Genomic DNA, 15474 nt, shown 5'->3' on the forward strand with positions numbered 1-15474 from the left:
CTACATAATACAATTAAACATTTAAAAAAATACATATTTTAATAAATGAATATGCAATCAGCAATGTAAAACAAAACAAGAAAACATGAAACCACATTGCAGATGTATGTTTTACAATGACATTTACATGCAAGCATTCGTTCTGAGTAACAAATCCCCAATAAAAAGTAGAATGGTAAGGTATAAGATATTATCAAGTGTATTTCCAGAGTGAAGAGAGAGAAGTTTGGTAGGAGACCTTACTGGCTGTGAGAAAACAGAAGAATGTGATGTCTGTGGTTGACATGACCTATAAATACTGATGGGCAGAGCTTGCTTCCTGCCCCCATGATGCCTCTTCCTAACAACCAACACATCATTCGATTCACAATGAAAATGTGTGTACATCTTTTTGGAGCACACTTAATATACAATAAGGAAAGTTGAAAGATATCCCTATTAAAATCCTTTAAAACAAATGCAACAACATAATTTGACCACACTAATAGGCCTATGGCTTCTGTATTTCTGTATGTCCCATCAGCTACACTAAAACCTGGTGAAGGGTTTTACAATAAACACGTGAACATATTTTAGGAGCAAACTTAATATACACTACCGGTCAAAAGTTTTAGAACACCTCCTCAAGGCTTGTTCTTTATTTTTACAATTTTCTACATTGTAGAATAATAGTGAAGACCTCAAAAGTATGAAATAACACATATGGAATCATGTAGTAACCAAAAAAGTGTTAAACAAATCAAAATATATTTCATATTTGAGATTCTTCAAATAGCCACCCTTTGCCTTGATGACAGCTTTACACACTCTTGGCATTCTCTCAACCAGCTTCATGAGGTAGTCACCTGGAATGAATTTCAATTAACAAGTGTGCCTTCTTAAAAGTTAATTTGTGGAGTATCTTTCCTTCTTAATGTGTTTGAGCCAATCAGTTGTGTTGTGACAAAGTAGGGGGGTATACAGAAGATAGCCCTATTTGGTAAAAGACCAAGTCCATATTATGGCAAGAACAGCTCAAATAAGCAAAGAGAAACAACAGCCCATCATTACTTTAAGACAGGAAGGTCAGTCAATACGTAACATTTTAAGAACTTTGAAAGTTTCTTCTGGAGCAGTCGCAAAAACCATCAAGCGCTATGATGAAACTGGCTCTCATGAGGACCGCCACAGGAATGAGACCCAGCGTTACCTCTGCTGCAGAGGATAAGTTCATTGGAGTTACCAGCCTCAGAAATTGCAGCCCAAATAAATGCTTCACAGAGTTCAAGAAACAGACACATCAACATCACCTGTTCCGAGGAGACTGTGTGAATCAGGCCTTCATGGTTGAAATGCTGCAAAGAAACCACTACTAAAGGACACCAATAAGAAGAAGAGACTTGCTTGGGCCAAGAAACACGCGCAATGGACATTAGACCGGTGTAAATTTGTCCTTTGGTCTGGAGTCCAAATTTGAGATGTTTGGTTCCAACCCTGTGTCTTTGTGAGACGCGGTGTTGGTGAATGGATGATCTCTGCATGTGTATTTCCCACTGTAAAGCATGGAGGAGGAGGTGGTATGGGGTGGGGGTGCTTTGCTGGTGACACTGTCTGTGATTTATTTAGAATTCAAGGCACACTTAACCAGCATGGCTACCACAGCATTCTGCAGCGATACACCATCCCATCTGGTTTGGGATGAGTTGGACCGCAGAGTGGTTACTACATGATTCTATTTGTGTTATTTCATAGTTTTGATGTCTTCACTATTATTCTACAATGTAGAAAATTATCCAAATAAAGAAAAAACCCTTGAATGAGTAGGTGTTCTAAAACTTTTGACCAGTAGAGTACAATAAGGAAAGTTGAAAGATATCCCTATTAAAATACGTAAAAATAAACGCAACAACATAATTTGACCACACTAACAGTCCTATGGCTTCTGCACTTCTCTGTATGTCCCATCAGCTACACTAAAATCTGGTGAAGGGATCTACAAGAAATATGTGAACATCTTTTAGGACCAAACTAATTATACAAGAGGCCTATGCGCCTTATAAAAATAGATTATTATTAAAGATTTAAAAAACATAATTACAGTGCCTTGCAAAAGTATTCATCCCCCTTGGCGTTTTTCCTATTTTGTTGCATTATAACCTGTAATTTAAATGGATTTTTAATTGGATTTCATGTAATGGACATACACAAAATAGTCCAAATTGGTGAAGTGAAATGGAAAATATAACTTGTTTCAAAAAATTAAATAACAAAAATACCGGAAAAGTGGTGGTGCATATGTATTCACCCCCTTTGCTATGAAGCCTCTTAATAAGACCTGGTGCAACCAATTACCTTCAGAAGTCACATAATTAGTTAAATAAAGTCCACCTGTGTGCAATCTAAGTGTCACATGATCTGTCACATGATCTCAGTATATATTCACCTGTTATGAAATGCCCCAGAGTCTGCAACACCACTAAACAAGGGGCACCACCAAGCAAGCGGCACCATGAAGACCAAGGAGCTCTCCAAACAGGTCAGGGACAAAGTTGTGGAGAAGTACAGTTCAGGGTTGGGTTATAAAAAAATATCTGAAACTTTGAACATCCCACGGAGCATCATTATATCCATTATTAAAAAATGGAAAGAATATGGCACCACAACAAACCTGCCAAGAGAGGGCCGCCCACCAAAACGCACAGACCAGGCAAGGAGGGCATTAATCAGAGAGGCAAAAGCCATTGCTTAAAGAAAAAAATAAGCAAACACGTTTGGTGTTCGCCAAAAGGCATGTGGGAGACTCCCCAAACATATGGAAGAACGTACTCTGGTCAGATGAGACTAAAATTGAGCTTTTTGGCCATCAAGGAAAACGCTATGTCTGGCGCAAACCCAACACCTCTCATCACCCCGAGAACACCATCCCCACAGTGAAGCATGGGTGGCAGCATCATGCTGTGGGGATGTTTTTCATCGGCAGGGACTGGAAAACTGGTCAGAATTGAAGGAATGATGGATGGCGCTAAATACAGGGAAATTCTTGAGGGAAACCTGTTTCAGTCTTCCAGAGATTTGAGACTGGGACGGAGGTTCACCTTCCAGCAGGACAATGACACTAAGCATACTGCTAAAGCAACACTTGAGTGGTTTAAGGGGAAACATTTAAATGTCTTGGAATAGCCTAGTCAAAGCCCAGACCTAAATCCAATTGAGAATCTGTGGTATGACTTAAAGATTGCTGTACACCAGTGGAACCCATCCAACTTGAAGGAGCTGGAGCAGTCTTGCCTTGAAGAATGGGCAAATATCCCAGTGGCGAAATGTGCCAAGCTTATAGAGACATACCCCAAGAGACTTGCAGCTGTAATTGCTGCAAACGGTAGCTCTACAAAGTATTGACTTTGGGGGGGTGAATAGTTATGCACGCTCAAATTCTGTTTTTGTCTTATTTCTTATTTGTTTCACAATAAAACATATTTTGCATCTTCAAAGTGGTAGGCATGTTGTGTAAAAAAATATATTTTAATTCCAGGTTGTAAGGCAACAAAATAGGAAGTATTGCCAAGGGGGGTGAATACTTTCCAAGCCACTGTAATGAGATAAGAAGACGTTGTTAAGCAGATAATGGATTGAATTTATTGATCTATTGAATACAAGAATACACACCTCGTATTGTTGAAACATTATTATACACAATACAAGTATTTAATGGATAATAGGAGTTAATGAAATAAGATACAGCTATGAAATCCCCCACCACACACACATAGCACTCCTACTCTGAGATGAATGATGGATATGGATCCAGAGTTGCATATTATGCTACATAGGTTACCATGTTAATACTATTTAGTAAACTCTTAGAGAATGGGAGATATATTACTCTTTACAAAATGTTTTCTATTGAAACTTTATTTAGGGATCTGGAACCGGTGCCGGAGAGGAGGGAGATGAAAGAAAACATGTTTGTACTTTCTGGTGTTTTATCAGTGACCCTGAATGAGCAAAGCTCTTTCCACATAGACAGGAATAAGGTTTCTCTCGAGTGTGTATGCGTTGGTGTATAATCAGGTGTCCTGATTGATTGAAGCTCTTCCCACACTGATCACAGCTATAAGGCTCCTCTCCTGTGTGTATGCATTGGTGTTTAGTCAGGGATCCTGAATGATTGAAGCTCTTCCCACACTGATAACAGCTATAAGGCTTCTCTCCTGTGTGTATGCGCTGGTGTGTAATCACGGATCCTGAATGATTGAAGCTCTTCCCACAGTGATCACAGCTATGAGGCTTCTCTCCTGTGTGTATGCGTTGGTGTATAGTCAGGTTTCCTGATTGATTGAAGCTCTTCCCACACTGATCACAGCTATAAAGCTTCTCTCCTGTGTGTATGCGTTGATGTATAGTCAGGTGTCCTGAATGATTGAAGCCCTTTCCACACTGATCACAGCTATAAGGCTTCTCTCCTGTGTGTATGCGCTGGTGTATAGTCAGGTGTCCTGATTGATTGAAGCTCTTCCCACACAGATCACAGCTATAAGGCTTCTCTCCTGTGTGTATGCGTTGGTGTGTAGTCAGGTCTCCTGATCGACTGAAGCTCTTCCCACACTGATCACAGCTATAAGGCTTCTCTCCTGTGTGTATGCGTTGGTGTTTAGTCAGGGATCCTGAATGATTGAAGCTCTTCCCACAATGATAACAGCTATAAGGCTTCTCTCCTGTGTGTATGCGCTGGTGTGTAATCACAGATGCTGAATGATTGAAGCGCTTCCCACACTGATCACAGCTATAAGGCTTCTCTCCTGTGTGTATACGTTGGTGTGTAATCAGGGATGCTGAATGATTGAAGCGCTTCCCACACTGATCACAGCTATAAGGCTTCTCTCCTGTGTGTACACATTGGTGTGTAATCAGAGATCCTGACTTCCTGAAACTCTTCCCACACTGATCACAGCTATAAGTCTTCTCTCTTTTGTGTATGCGTTGGTGTTTAGTCAGGTGTCCTGACGTCCTGAAATTCTTCCCACACTGATCACAGCTATAATTTTTCTCTCCTGTGTGTATGCGTTGGTGTATAGTCAGGTGTCCTGATCGACTGAAGCTCTTCCCACACTGATCACAGCTATAAGGCTTCTCTCCTGTGTGTATGCGTTGGTGTATAGTCAGATGTCCTGATCGACTGAAGCTCTTCCCACACTGATCACAGCTATAAGGCTTCTCTCCTGTGTGTATGTGTTGGTGTGTAGTCAGGTCTCCTGATCGACTGAAGCTCTTCCCACGCTGATCACAGCTATAAGGATTCTCTACTATGTGTATTCGCTGGTGTGTGGTTAGGTTTACGGATAAAGCAAAGGTCTTCCCACACTGATTACAGCTATAAGGTTTCTCTCCTGTGTGTATACGTTTGTGTGTAGTCTGGGCTCCTGATTGATCAAAGTATTTCCCACAATCAATGCAGGTGTAAGGCCTCTCCCCTGTATGAATTCTCTGATGAGATTGTAAGGTTTTAGATGCAGCTACACTCTTCCCACATTGAGAGCAGTGGTACGGTTTCCCTCCGGTGTGAATCTGCTCGTGAATGATCACTTCCTTCTGTTTAGCAAAACACATCCCACAGCCAGAACAGCAGTGGTGAGGTTTCTTCCCTATATGTCTCTGCTGGTGTTTCTTGAGGTGTTCTGATCTGGAGAGATTCTTCTCTGTCTTGTCAGCATCATGATGTTGTTGAGGCTCCCCAGATGATAAGCCCCTCCCACTGAGACAGCAATGATTAGGGCTGTCCCCTGTGAAACAAAGACATTGAATAATTAAGTTTAGCAAATATGGGTCCATAAACAGATGCCTTTTGCATCCCTTCGTTATTATTCCAGTAGACATTGTGCACCAATATTCAATCTTTTAAAAAAAAAAATTTTTATAAAGTGCCCTATAATACAGAACACATGGAAATCTGATTTTGTAATATGAATAAAGACTTGCTAAAGTGACACAATTCAGCATTTTGACAAGTCCCTCCGTCAACCCTGTTTAACTTCTAGAAATATTTTAACCCACTTAATACAATCATTTCTCAGTTTTACCATCATTGAGTACGGTTACAAGCACAGAATATTGTTATTATGTAGTCAATTAGTATAAGAGTTTGATTTAAACGTTGACATACTTTGAAAGAAGAACAATTTCCCTAATAATCCTGTTTACGTGGACACATCTGAAATCAGGCTACCTGATGGGACTTTGATAAATGCCGAAAATTGCCAATCAAAACAAACGTTCTACCACAGCGACCATGTTTTTTTTTTTTAAAGCATATTTGATTCTGAGTTTGGACAAATAAAGTTTGTATGTGAAAACTATTTCTAAGCTGCATACTTTCAGTTTTTCTGAACACACTGCACTTGCACAAAAAAAGTTAGTTTGCGCCGCTTGTGCTAGCACATGAACAGATCAAATACAACGCTATAACTCTGATTAAGGCGTTTACATGTCCTAATAATTCCAAAGATTGCTCAGAAAACCAGGTGTTTTTAAAGGACTATTTTTCCAAGGTCAAGTAGTGGTTTTGTTGTTTCCAGTAGTCCCCTGTTACGGTCAACACTGTTACTTTATTTGGCACATAGGCACTTAGTATAGTATTTGTTTTTTATTGAACCCCTTGAGATGGGAAAACATGTTTTTTATTAAGTTGAACACATGCTCTTTATGACAGAACGTTAAAATTAGGTGAAATCAAACGGTTTCTTTGACCAAGTTACACTCCTCAAATTTGAGTGGAACGACCAGATATTTTCATCAATATATAATGAATCAATGAATTGTTACAGAAGCAGACTGTAGTCTGATCCACACACCATGGTTCTTACTTAATGAAATCAAATCTCCATGTTCTTCTTCTCCTTCTCCTCTCTCAGTTCCACTCTGCCCCGGTGTTTTCCTGCAGTCGACCAGACCCAGCAGTAAAGTACCGGGAGGCGGTCGACCTGGGGACTCCTGGAGGGTGGAGGGGGACGGGCTAGATTTGTCCTGTTGGCCGCAAGAAGTATTCTACATAGATTAATATTAAACAAAATATTTTATTAATTCAGTCTAAACGTCTGATTTGGGTGCATCCCTCGAATATGTCCTTTTACCTGAAATGTTCAATCGTTCACTACAACCCACAAATCTAAGAGCATTGGATTGGTGGAGGCATGGGCAAGTTTCCACCATATTTCTTATTCCAGTAATTTCCTTTCAAACAGCGAGGAAGAGGCGAAGCAAGATGGATAACTGGGCCCACAATCTGGCTTCTGGCTTATTTGATCGAATATACATTTCGTAACGATTAGGTTGTTAGGAGTGTATATGTAAAAGTAGGTTACGTGACATCCCGGCAACTTTGAGAAAAAATAACAATGTATGGGAGTAGTGCCTGGTCGTCACTAGTTACCACAAACAAAGTCAAACCACACTCATTTCTACAATTGATCTTATTAAAATGTGATCTTAACCCTAACCACACTAACTTTATGCATAACCCTAAATAAGTAGAAATACGATATAGCAGTGCTTAATTTGAGCCGGATCCTTCTGGAACAGCATCAGGCACCATTCAGATTAGACTTTGTTTGTTCTGGCAACTATTTGCCAGGATCTGGTACCTCTCGCAGCATGATTTAAGAATTGTTAAGTCAAGTTTCCTCCTCGTTATTTCTCCCGCCCCCCAGAAAGACCATGTAAAAGCGCTGTAATCTTTCTGTGTAATCATCCTATCCTGCCACACTGATTCCAGATCTGTTCTCTTAATTGTACATAGAGGTTATGGGGAGGGCCGGTGGGGTAAGTAACTGATCTTGACACAGGTGTTGGTAGTGGTGGTCAGCTAGTTAAGAGGTCCCTACGTATTGACGTCACGTAGCCTAGGCTAGTCGTCTCTCAACTGAATTTGAATCGTGGGAAAGGCAAATAAAAAAACTGGATAAGAAAAGGCAATTGAGTTAGATTACATTTTTGAAGTCCAAAAATCCAGAGAAAGATGGTGAATCGAACCCAGAACGAGCCAGAGAACTGTCAGTGCCTGAGGAGAGGAGTGAGGGGCAAACTGTTCCTGGTGGCGATGCCTTAGCTAGCAGCGCTGCTAATCCCGCCAGTTCAGCATCACCACCGGCACCTCCACTAGCTAGTAGGCAGAGTAGCGAGTCAGACTCAGCAGGAGAGGGAGACGGGGAGCTGGGGGTAGGGGGATAGTTCATCCACCGACAAAGTGCTCGGAGCTGGTGCAATTTGCAGGTCAAGAACAAGCAAACGTAAAACCCCTGGCTTGTCATTTATAATTCAAAGTTGGGCTGTACAACATGCAAAAAGGTAGGAAGCTTGGGTCTAGAAACGACTGGAGGGATTAAACTTGCAAAAGAGTCGATGGAATGTACAGTAACATCCTCTGCCTCAGATGTAAAACAAGAGGCCTCAGAAAAAAGGTTTTTGAACATGCCCCAACCAAGGCACATTTAGTGGCAGCAAGCCTTGTAGACAAGGCTAAAGAGGACACCCAGGTTATAGTTAACACTCAAAATGAAAAAATAGACACTACAGCCAGTCTTCAGAACAGCCTCAGAATGAGGCTAAACGTCACAGCCACAGGCCCGCTCATGGCTTTGAGCAAGAAATGTACTCTCAGGAGTTAAATGGACTTGACATGGGGAAAGTCATTGTGGGAGGTATTGAAAACTAAGGTAGGACTTTATTTTTTCTTTACAAACTTGTTCTGTGAAGGTAATCTGAATATGTGCTTCATTTTATCACACAGGCAGGAGGCCTATATATTCTGATATGTGTTCTAATGTAGCCTACATTGATTTGTTTTATTTGAAGTTATATTACAATATTGTGATATTTGTTCTACTGCTACATTGATGTCTTAAAAATTCTATGAAATGTGGGTATGTAAGCCCAACAGCTGAGTATGTGTGGATATGCATATGGCGGGTGTTCTGCAGTGTCTTCTATAAATGTTGCTGTACATTGATGTCTAGAAAATTAGCCTATAAGAAATTCGGACTTGTGTAAGCCCCGAAACTATACTCAAGTATGTGGGCATACTGCAGTGACATTTAAAATGCTTTGAATTAATCAGCACCTTGTAGAGCGCTGTCCGTTTCACCACCATAGATAGTAGGCTACTTAGCTGTTTACTCTTTCTGCTGCGCTGCTACTTTGTTTTTGACACTTCTTTTTTCTCAATGTGTTCCGGTACCTCAGAGCACCTCGGATAACCACCCCTCTCGCGGACACTACAGTTGAAGTCGGAAGTTTACATACACCTTAGCCAAATACATTTAAACTCAGTTTTTCACAATTCCTGACATTTAATCCTAGTAAACATTCCCTGTCTTAGGTCAGTTAGGATCACCACTTTATTTTAAGAATGTGAAATGTCAGAATAATAGTAGAGAGAATGATTTATTTCAGCTTTTATTGATTTCATCACATTCCCAGTGATCAGAAGTTTACATACACACTATTCGTATTTGGTAACATTGCGTTTTAAGTTGTTTAACTTGGGTCAAACATTTCAGGTAGTCTTCCACAAGCTTCCCACAATAAGTTGGGTGAATTTTGGCCCATTTCTCCTGACAGAGCTGGTGTAACTGAGTCAGGTTTGTAGGCCTCCTTGCTCGCACACGATTTTCAGTTCTTCCCTCAGATTTTCTATAGGATTGAGGTCAGGGCTTTGTGATGGCCACTCCAATACCTTGACTTTGTTGTCCTTAAGCCATTTTGCCACAACTTTGGAAGTATGCTTGGGGTCATTGTCCATTTGGAAGACCCATTTGCGACCAAGCTTTAACTTTTTGACTGTTGTCTTGAGATGTTGCTTCAATATATATCCACATAATTTTCCTTTCTCATGATGTCATCTATTTTGTGAAGTGCACCAGTCCCTACTGCAGCAAAGCACCCCCACAGCATAATGCTGCCACCCCCGTGTTTCACGGTTGTGATCCAGGCTCTGTCGCAGCCGGCCGCGACCGGGAGACTCATGGGCGGCGCACAATTGGCCCAGCGTCGTCCAGGGTAGGGGAGGGAATGGCCGGCAGGGATGTAGCTCAGTTGATAGAGCATGGTGTTTGCAATGCCAGGGTTGTGGGTTCGTTTCCCACGGGGGCCAGTATAAAAAAAAAATGTATTCACTAACTGTATGTCGCTCTGGATAAGAGCGTCTGCTAAATGACTAAAATGTAATGTAAAATGTGTTCTTCGGCTTGCAAGCTTCTTCCTTGCTGAGCGGCCATCCAGGTTATATCAATATAGGACTTGTTTTACTATAGGACTTGTTTTACTCTGGCTATAGATACTTTTGTACTTGTTTACTCCAGCATCTTCACAAGGTGCTGTTGTTCTGGGATTGATTTGCACTTTTCGCACCAAAGTACGTTCATTTCTAAAGCCATGACATCATTTTCTGGAATTTTCCAAGCTGTTTAAAGGCACAGTCAACTTAGTGTATGTAAACTTCTGACCCACTGGAATTGTGATACAGTGAATTATAAGTGAAATAATCTGTCTGTAAACAATTGTAGGAAAAATTACTTGTGTCATGCACAAAGTAGATGTCCTAACCGACTTGCCAAAACTATAGTTTGTTAACAAGAAATGTGTGTAGTGGTTGAAAAACTAGTTTTAATGACTCCAACCTAAGTGTATGTAAACTTCCGACTTCAACTGTATGTGTTACCGGACCTCCCAAAATACAAATTAAGCACTGCGATATAGACGTTTGACTTTGTGGTTGTGGTAACAGGCATATCTGCCCTCTCATTGGCTATAATGGTCCCACCTGATCTTGCCTCTTCACGATTGCCTTCCATTTTTGAAGACATTTATTTTCTTTGTTAGACCTGCCACTTAAGTATCTGGTCAAATAATGGCTAATGTGTTCGAAATCAGTGAAGGAATGTGAACACTTTGGGATGAAGGAGAGATAATTAGGTCATAGTCACATATTCCTAAACATGATATAGTAGTAGGCTACATTGTTTTAGGAAAAATAAATCCCAACAAGTTTTACCGTAATGTTTTTTCCCCCAGACGTTTATATCGAACACAGGAATGTGGAAGATCAAATATAATGAAAACTAGGCCTAGACATTTTATACAGCACAGCAGGCCTATAATGTTAAAACCAGACTTACCGGATCCATTGTAGAATATACTGTTTATTTGTATGACATGAAACGTTGTCGGCTACAACAGAACAGTTAGGCTGCTGTCGTCGTCTTCTTCTTCTTCTTCTTCAATGAGGTTTAACGGCGGTTGGCATCCAATTTGTTTCATTACCGCCACCTACTAGACTGGAGTACAACTCCCTTATATTTCGCTTGAAAAATAAAATAAAATATAGAAATACCCTACCATCTAACACTACCCTCACAAATTCAAAATTATTATTAATAATTAACACCACCCTTCTCTGTATGGGTGGTCCTCTGTAGCTCAGCTGGTTGAGCACGGCGCTTGTAACGCCAAGGTAGTGGGTTCGAACCCCGGGACCACCCATACACAAAAAAAAATATGCACGCATGATTGTAAGTCGCTTTGGATAAAAGCGTCTGCTAAATGGCTTATTATTATTTAAATATATTTATTCCTACCTCATGTCCTCAACCTAAAATGATGTGACATCACCACTTAACACTCCCTGTGACTCTTCTGATGTCAAGTCTTGCACACCCAAATACCTCTCTGCAGCTGCCACCACGACCTACATTTTCTTTGACTTACGTTCCATCCCTGCAGTAGTTGTGGTCCTCTGTAGCTCAATTGGTAGAGCATGGCGCTTGTAACGCCAGGGTAGTGGGTTCGATCCCCGGGACCACCCATACGTAAAAATGTATGCACACATGACTGTAAGTCGCTTTGGATAAAAGCATCTGCTAAATGGCATATTATATTATAATAACCATTGCTATAAATGCTAAAAATCCAATCTTACTGAAACATATATCACTTGTTGACCTATCTCTCTGTACTGGTACAGATCTACTACTCTCACCACTCCGCCCCCTTGACCCATCTTCCTCTACTTTCTTCACTGCCTCAGCATATGACAACTTCTTCACTACTCTTACCCTGGAAACTCAACCTGCTTCTCTCGCACATTTCTGAACCCCAGCCCCATGGCCACCCCTACAATTAGCACATACCACTACTTTCCCCAATGCTACATATTCCTTTGTCTCATGCCCTTCTGCACACTTCTCACACCTTGGAACCTCCCTCCTGCATACTGCTGCCACATGCCCATAAGTTTGACACCTGTAACATCGTAATGTGTTCGGCACATAAGCTCGTACAGGATAACTTATATATCCTAACTTCACTTTGTTAGGTAAAGACTCAACTTCAAAACTCAAAAGAACAGACAATGACTCTTCTGTTTCCCCACTCTCACCACCCTGTTTGCATCGCACCAAACGACAAGCATCACAAACACTGGGAATCTTCCCCTTCAGTTGGTCCACTTTTACATTTACTGCTACCCCAGTAATCACTCCTTTCAATGGCGCCATTTTCTTGAAAGCGAAACAATTCACAAATCTTTCCCCCATTTGTTTAACTCTGAGCGCCTTCTCCCTCTGCCCAACAGAAACACAAACAATTATCACTAGACCACTTCTGGTTACCCTCACCGATTCCACTATACCCAACTCTTTATTCACCCATCTTGAAACCACAAATGGATCAGCCAAAAGGCAAGGGTCCACTTTTTCCAAAAACTTCACTCCTACTGTCATCTTTATCCTGACCCTCTGTGCAAGCCTCTGGCTCTGAGTACTTCACCACACCTACCACCTCCAATACTTCACCCTCATTCACTTCCATTTCTCCTCCTGTCTTCAGCTCACTTTGCTTACATTTCCTACCATTCTTCTTTATCAAACCTTCTCCCTTTTTCCCCAACACAATCCTCCTCCCTCTCTCTCTTAGACCTCCTCTGCCTCCCTTTTTCCTTCCATTCCTCCTCCGCCATCCAAGTATACATCTCCTTATCCCACAGCTGTCTGTTAGGCATCGTTTTTCCTTCCCTCCTTCCCTCCTTCCCTCCTTCCCTCCTTCCTTACTTCCCTACTTCCTTCCTTTGATCTTCCATTTGTCTTCTTCTTCTTCTTCTTCTTTAAGGTTTATTCTTCTTCTTCGGTGGGGTTTATCGGCGGTTGGCATCCAACATTATGGTGCATTACCGCCACCTACTGTACTGGAGTGTGGGCCAGAGACCGGGAGAAACTAAATCCTACCTGCCAGACCCGTTGCTCTTAAAAAAGATAACAAAATCTTTGAGACTATATCTAATGACGTTCTACTCAATATAGTCTTTAAACTAAATTCCTGTATCCAGTTCTCCCTCATACTAGATCTCATCCTCTCTCTTTCCCTCTGATACTGCCCACACTGTAGTAAGACATGCTGTACAGTCTCTGTTTCCTGACAATAATCACACTTTCCTGTTGGATGCTTTTCTATCACATTTAATGTCTTATTCAACTAGCTGTGTCCCACCCTTAATCTTGTAAAAATAGCCTCCTCTCTTCTGTCCCTTCCTGCCATCCTCCCCTCCCTTACTTTCCTCTGTACTTGAAATAAATGCCTTCCTTTATTAGCTCTATTCCACTGCTCCTTCCATTTCTGCACCATCACTGTATATACAGTGGGGGGAAAAAGTATTTAGTCAGCCACCAATTGTGCAAGTTCTCCCACTTAAAAAGATGAGAGAGGCCTGTCATTTTCATCATAGGTACACGTCAACTATGACAGACAAAATGAGAATTTTTTTTCCAGAAAATCACATTGTAGGATTTTTAATGAATTTATTTGCAAATTATGGTGGAAAATAAGTATTTGGTCAATAACAAAAGTTTCTCAATAATTTGTTATATACCCTTTGTTGGCAATGACACAGGTCAAACGTTTTCTATAAGTCTTCACAAGGTTTTCACACACTGTTGCTGGTATTTTGAACCATTCCTCCATGCAGATCTCCTCTAGAGCAGTGATGTTTTGGGGCTGTCGCTGGGCAACACGGACTTTCAACTCCCTCCAAAGATTTTCTATGGGGTTGAGATCTGGAGACTGGCTAGGCCACTTCAGGACCTTGAAATGCTTCTTACGAAGCCACTTCTTCGTTGCCCGGGCGGTGTGTTTGGGATCATTGTCATGCTGAAAGACCCAGCCACGTTTCATCTTCAATGCCCTTGCTGATGGAAGGAGGTTTTCACTCAAAATCTCATGATACATGGCCCCATTCATTCTTTCCTTTACACGGATCAGTCGTCCTGGTCCCTTTGCAGAAAAACGAATGATGTTTCCACCCCCATGCTTCACAGTAGGTATGGTGTTCTTTGGATGCAACTCAGCATTCTTTGTCCTCCAAACACGACGATTTGAGTTTTTACCAAAAAGTTATATTTTGGTTTCATCTGACCATATGACATTCTCCCAATCCTCTTCTGGATCATCCAAATGCACTCTAGCAAACTTCAGACGGGCCTGGACATGTACTGGCATAAGCAGGGGGACACGTCTGGCACTGCAGGATTTGAGTCCCTGGCGGCGTAGTGTGTTACTGATGGTAGGCTTTGTTACTTTGGTCCCAGCTCTCTGCAGGTCATTCACTAGGTCCCCCCGTGTGGTTCTGGGATTTTTTTGATAATTTTGTGAGATCTTGCGTGGAGCCCCAGATCGAGGGAGATTATCAGTGGTCTTGTATGTCTTCCATTTCCTAATAATTGCTCCCACAGTTGATTTCTTCAAACCAAGCTGCTTACCTATTGCAGATTCAGTCTTCCCAGCCTGGTACAGGTCTACAATTTTGTTTCTGGTGTCCTTTGACAGCTCTTTGGTCTTGGCCATAGTGGAGTTTGGAGTGTGACTGTTTGAGGTTGTGGACAGGTGTCTTTTATACTGATAACAAGTTCAAACAGGTGCCATTAACACAGGCAACGAGTGGAGGACAGAGGAGCCTCTTAAAGAAGAAGTTACAGGTCTATGAGAGCCAGAAATATTGCTTGTTTGTAGGTGACCAAATACTTATTTTCCACCATAATTTGCAAATAAATTCAATAAAAATCCTACAATGTGATTTTCTGGAGAAAAAAATTCTCAATTTGTCTGTCATAGTTGACGTGTACCTATGATGAATATTACAGGCCTCTCTCATCTTTTTAAGTGGGAGAACTTGCACAATTGGTGGCTGACTAAATACTTTTTTTCCCCACTGTATAAGGCTTTTTGCCTCTGCCTTGCTCATTGAAACTTTAACATCAACATCCCCACTACTAAGTGCTTGTTTAGCCTGTTCATCTACTGCCTCGTTCCCCTCCACCCCCACATGGGCTTATGTGAACGGAATCACTACCCTACATAGGCTCAGGGGCTTGTGTGGACGGAACATATATCGACAGGATTCCTTGTAATGGCTCTGCTGTAAAATCCCTGAGTCCCAAAAAACGTTCAGCTGCACTC

General features: G+C 41.4%; 1 protein-coding gene across 3 annotated transcripts in view; it reads right to left on the bottom strand.

Moving 5' to 3' along the window:
- Positions 1-11244, bottom strand: part of LOC311119902 (uncharacterized protein) — a 94448-nt gene extending 83204 nt beyond the window's left edge. Inside the window, exons 1-3 of one of the 3 annotated variants that reach the window (XM_084194551.1) lie at positions 11148-11244; positions 6840-6999; positions 3518-5759 (exon numbers count right to left, since the gene is read on the bottom strand). In XM_084194551.1, coding sequence (XP_084050677.1) covers positions 3895-5759; positions 6840-6999; positions 11148-11156 — 2034 coding nt within the window. In that variant the 5' untranslated portion in view covers positions 11157-11244 and the 3' untranslated portion in view covers positions 3518-3894. Of the gene's footprint in view, positions 1-3517; positions 5760-6827; positions 7000-11147 lie in introns of those variants that run through there. The other 2 variants (XM_084194550.1, XM_084194553.1) reach the window with 2 other exon arrangements.
- Between the last annotated feature and the right edge of the window lie 4230 nt (positions 11245-15474).

Source organism: Coregonus lavaretus (genome assembly GCF_964263955.1).
Source record: "Coregonus lavaretus genome assembly, contig: HAP1_SCAFFOLD_55, whole genome shotgun sequence".
Lineage (NCBI taxonomy): Eukaryota > Metazoa > Chordata > Actinopteri > Salmoniformes > Salmonidae > Coregonus > Coregonus lavaretus.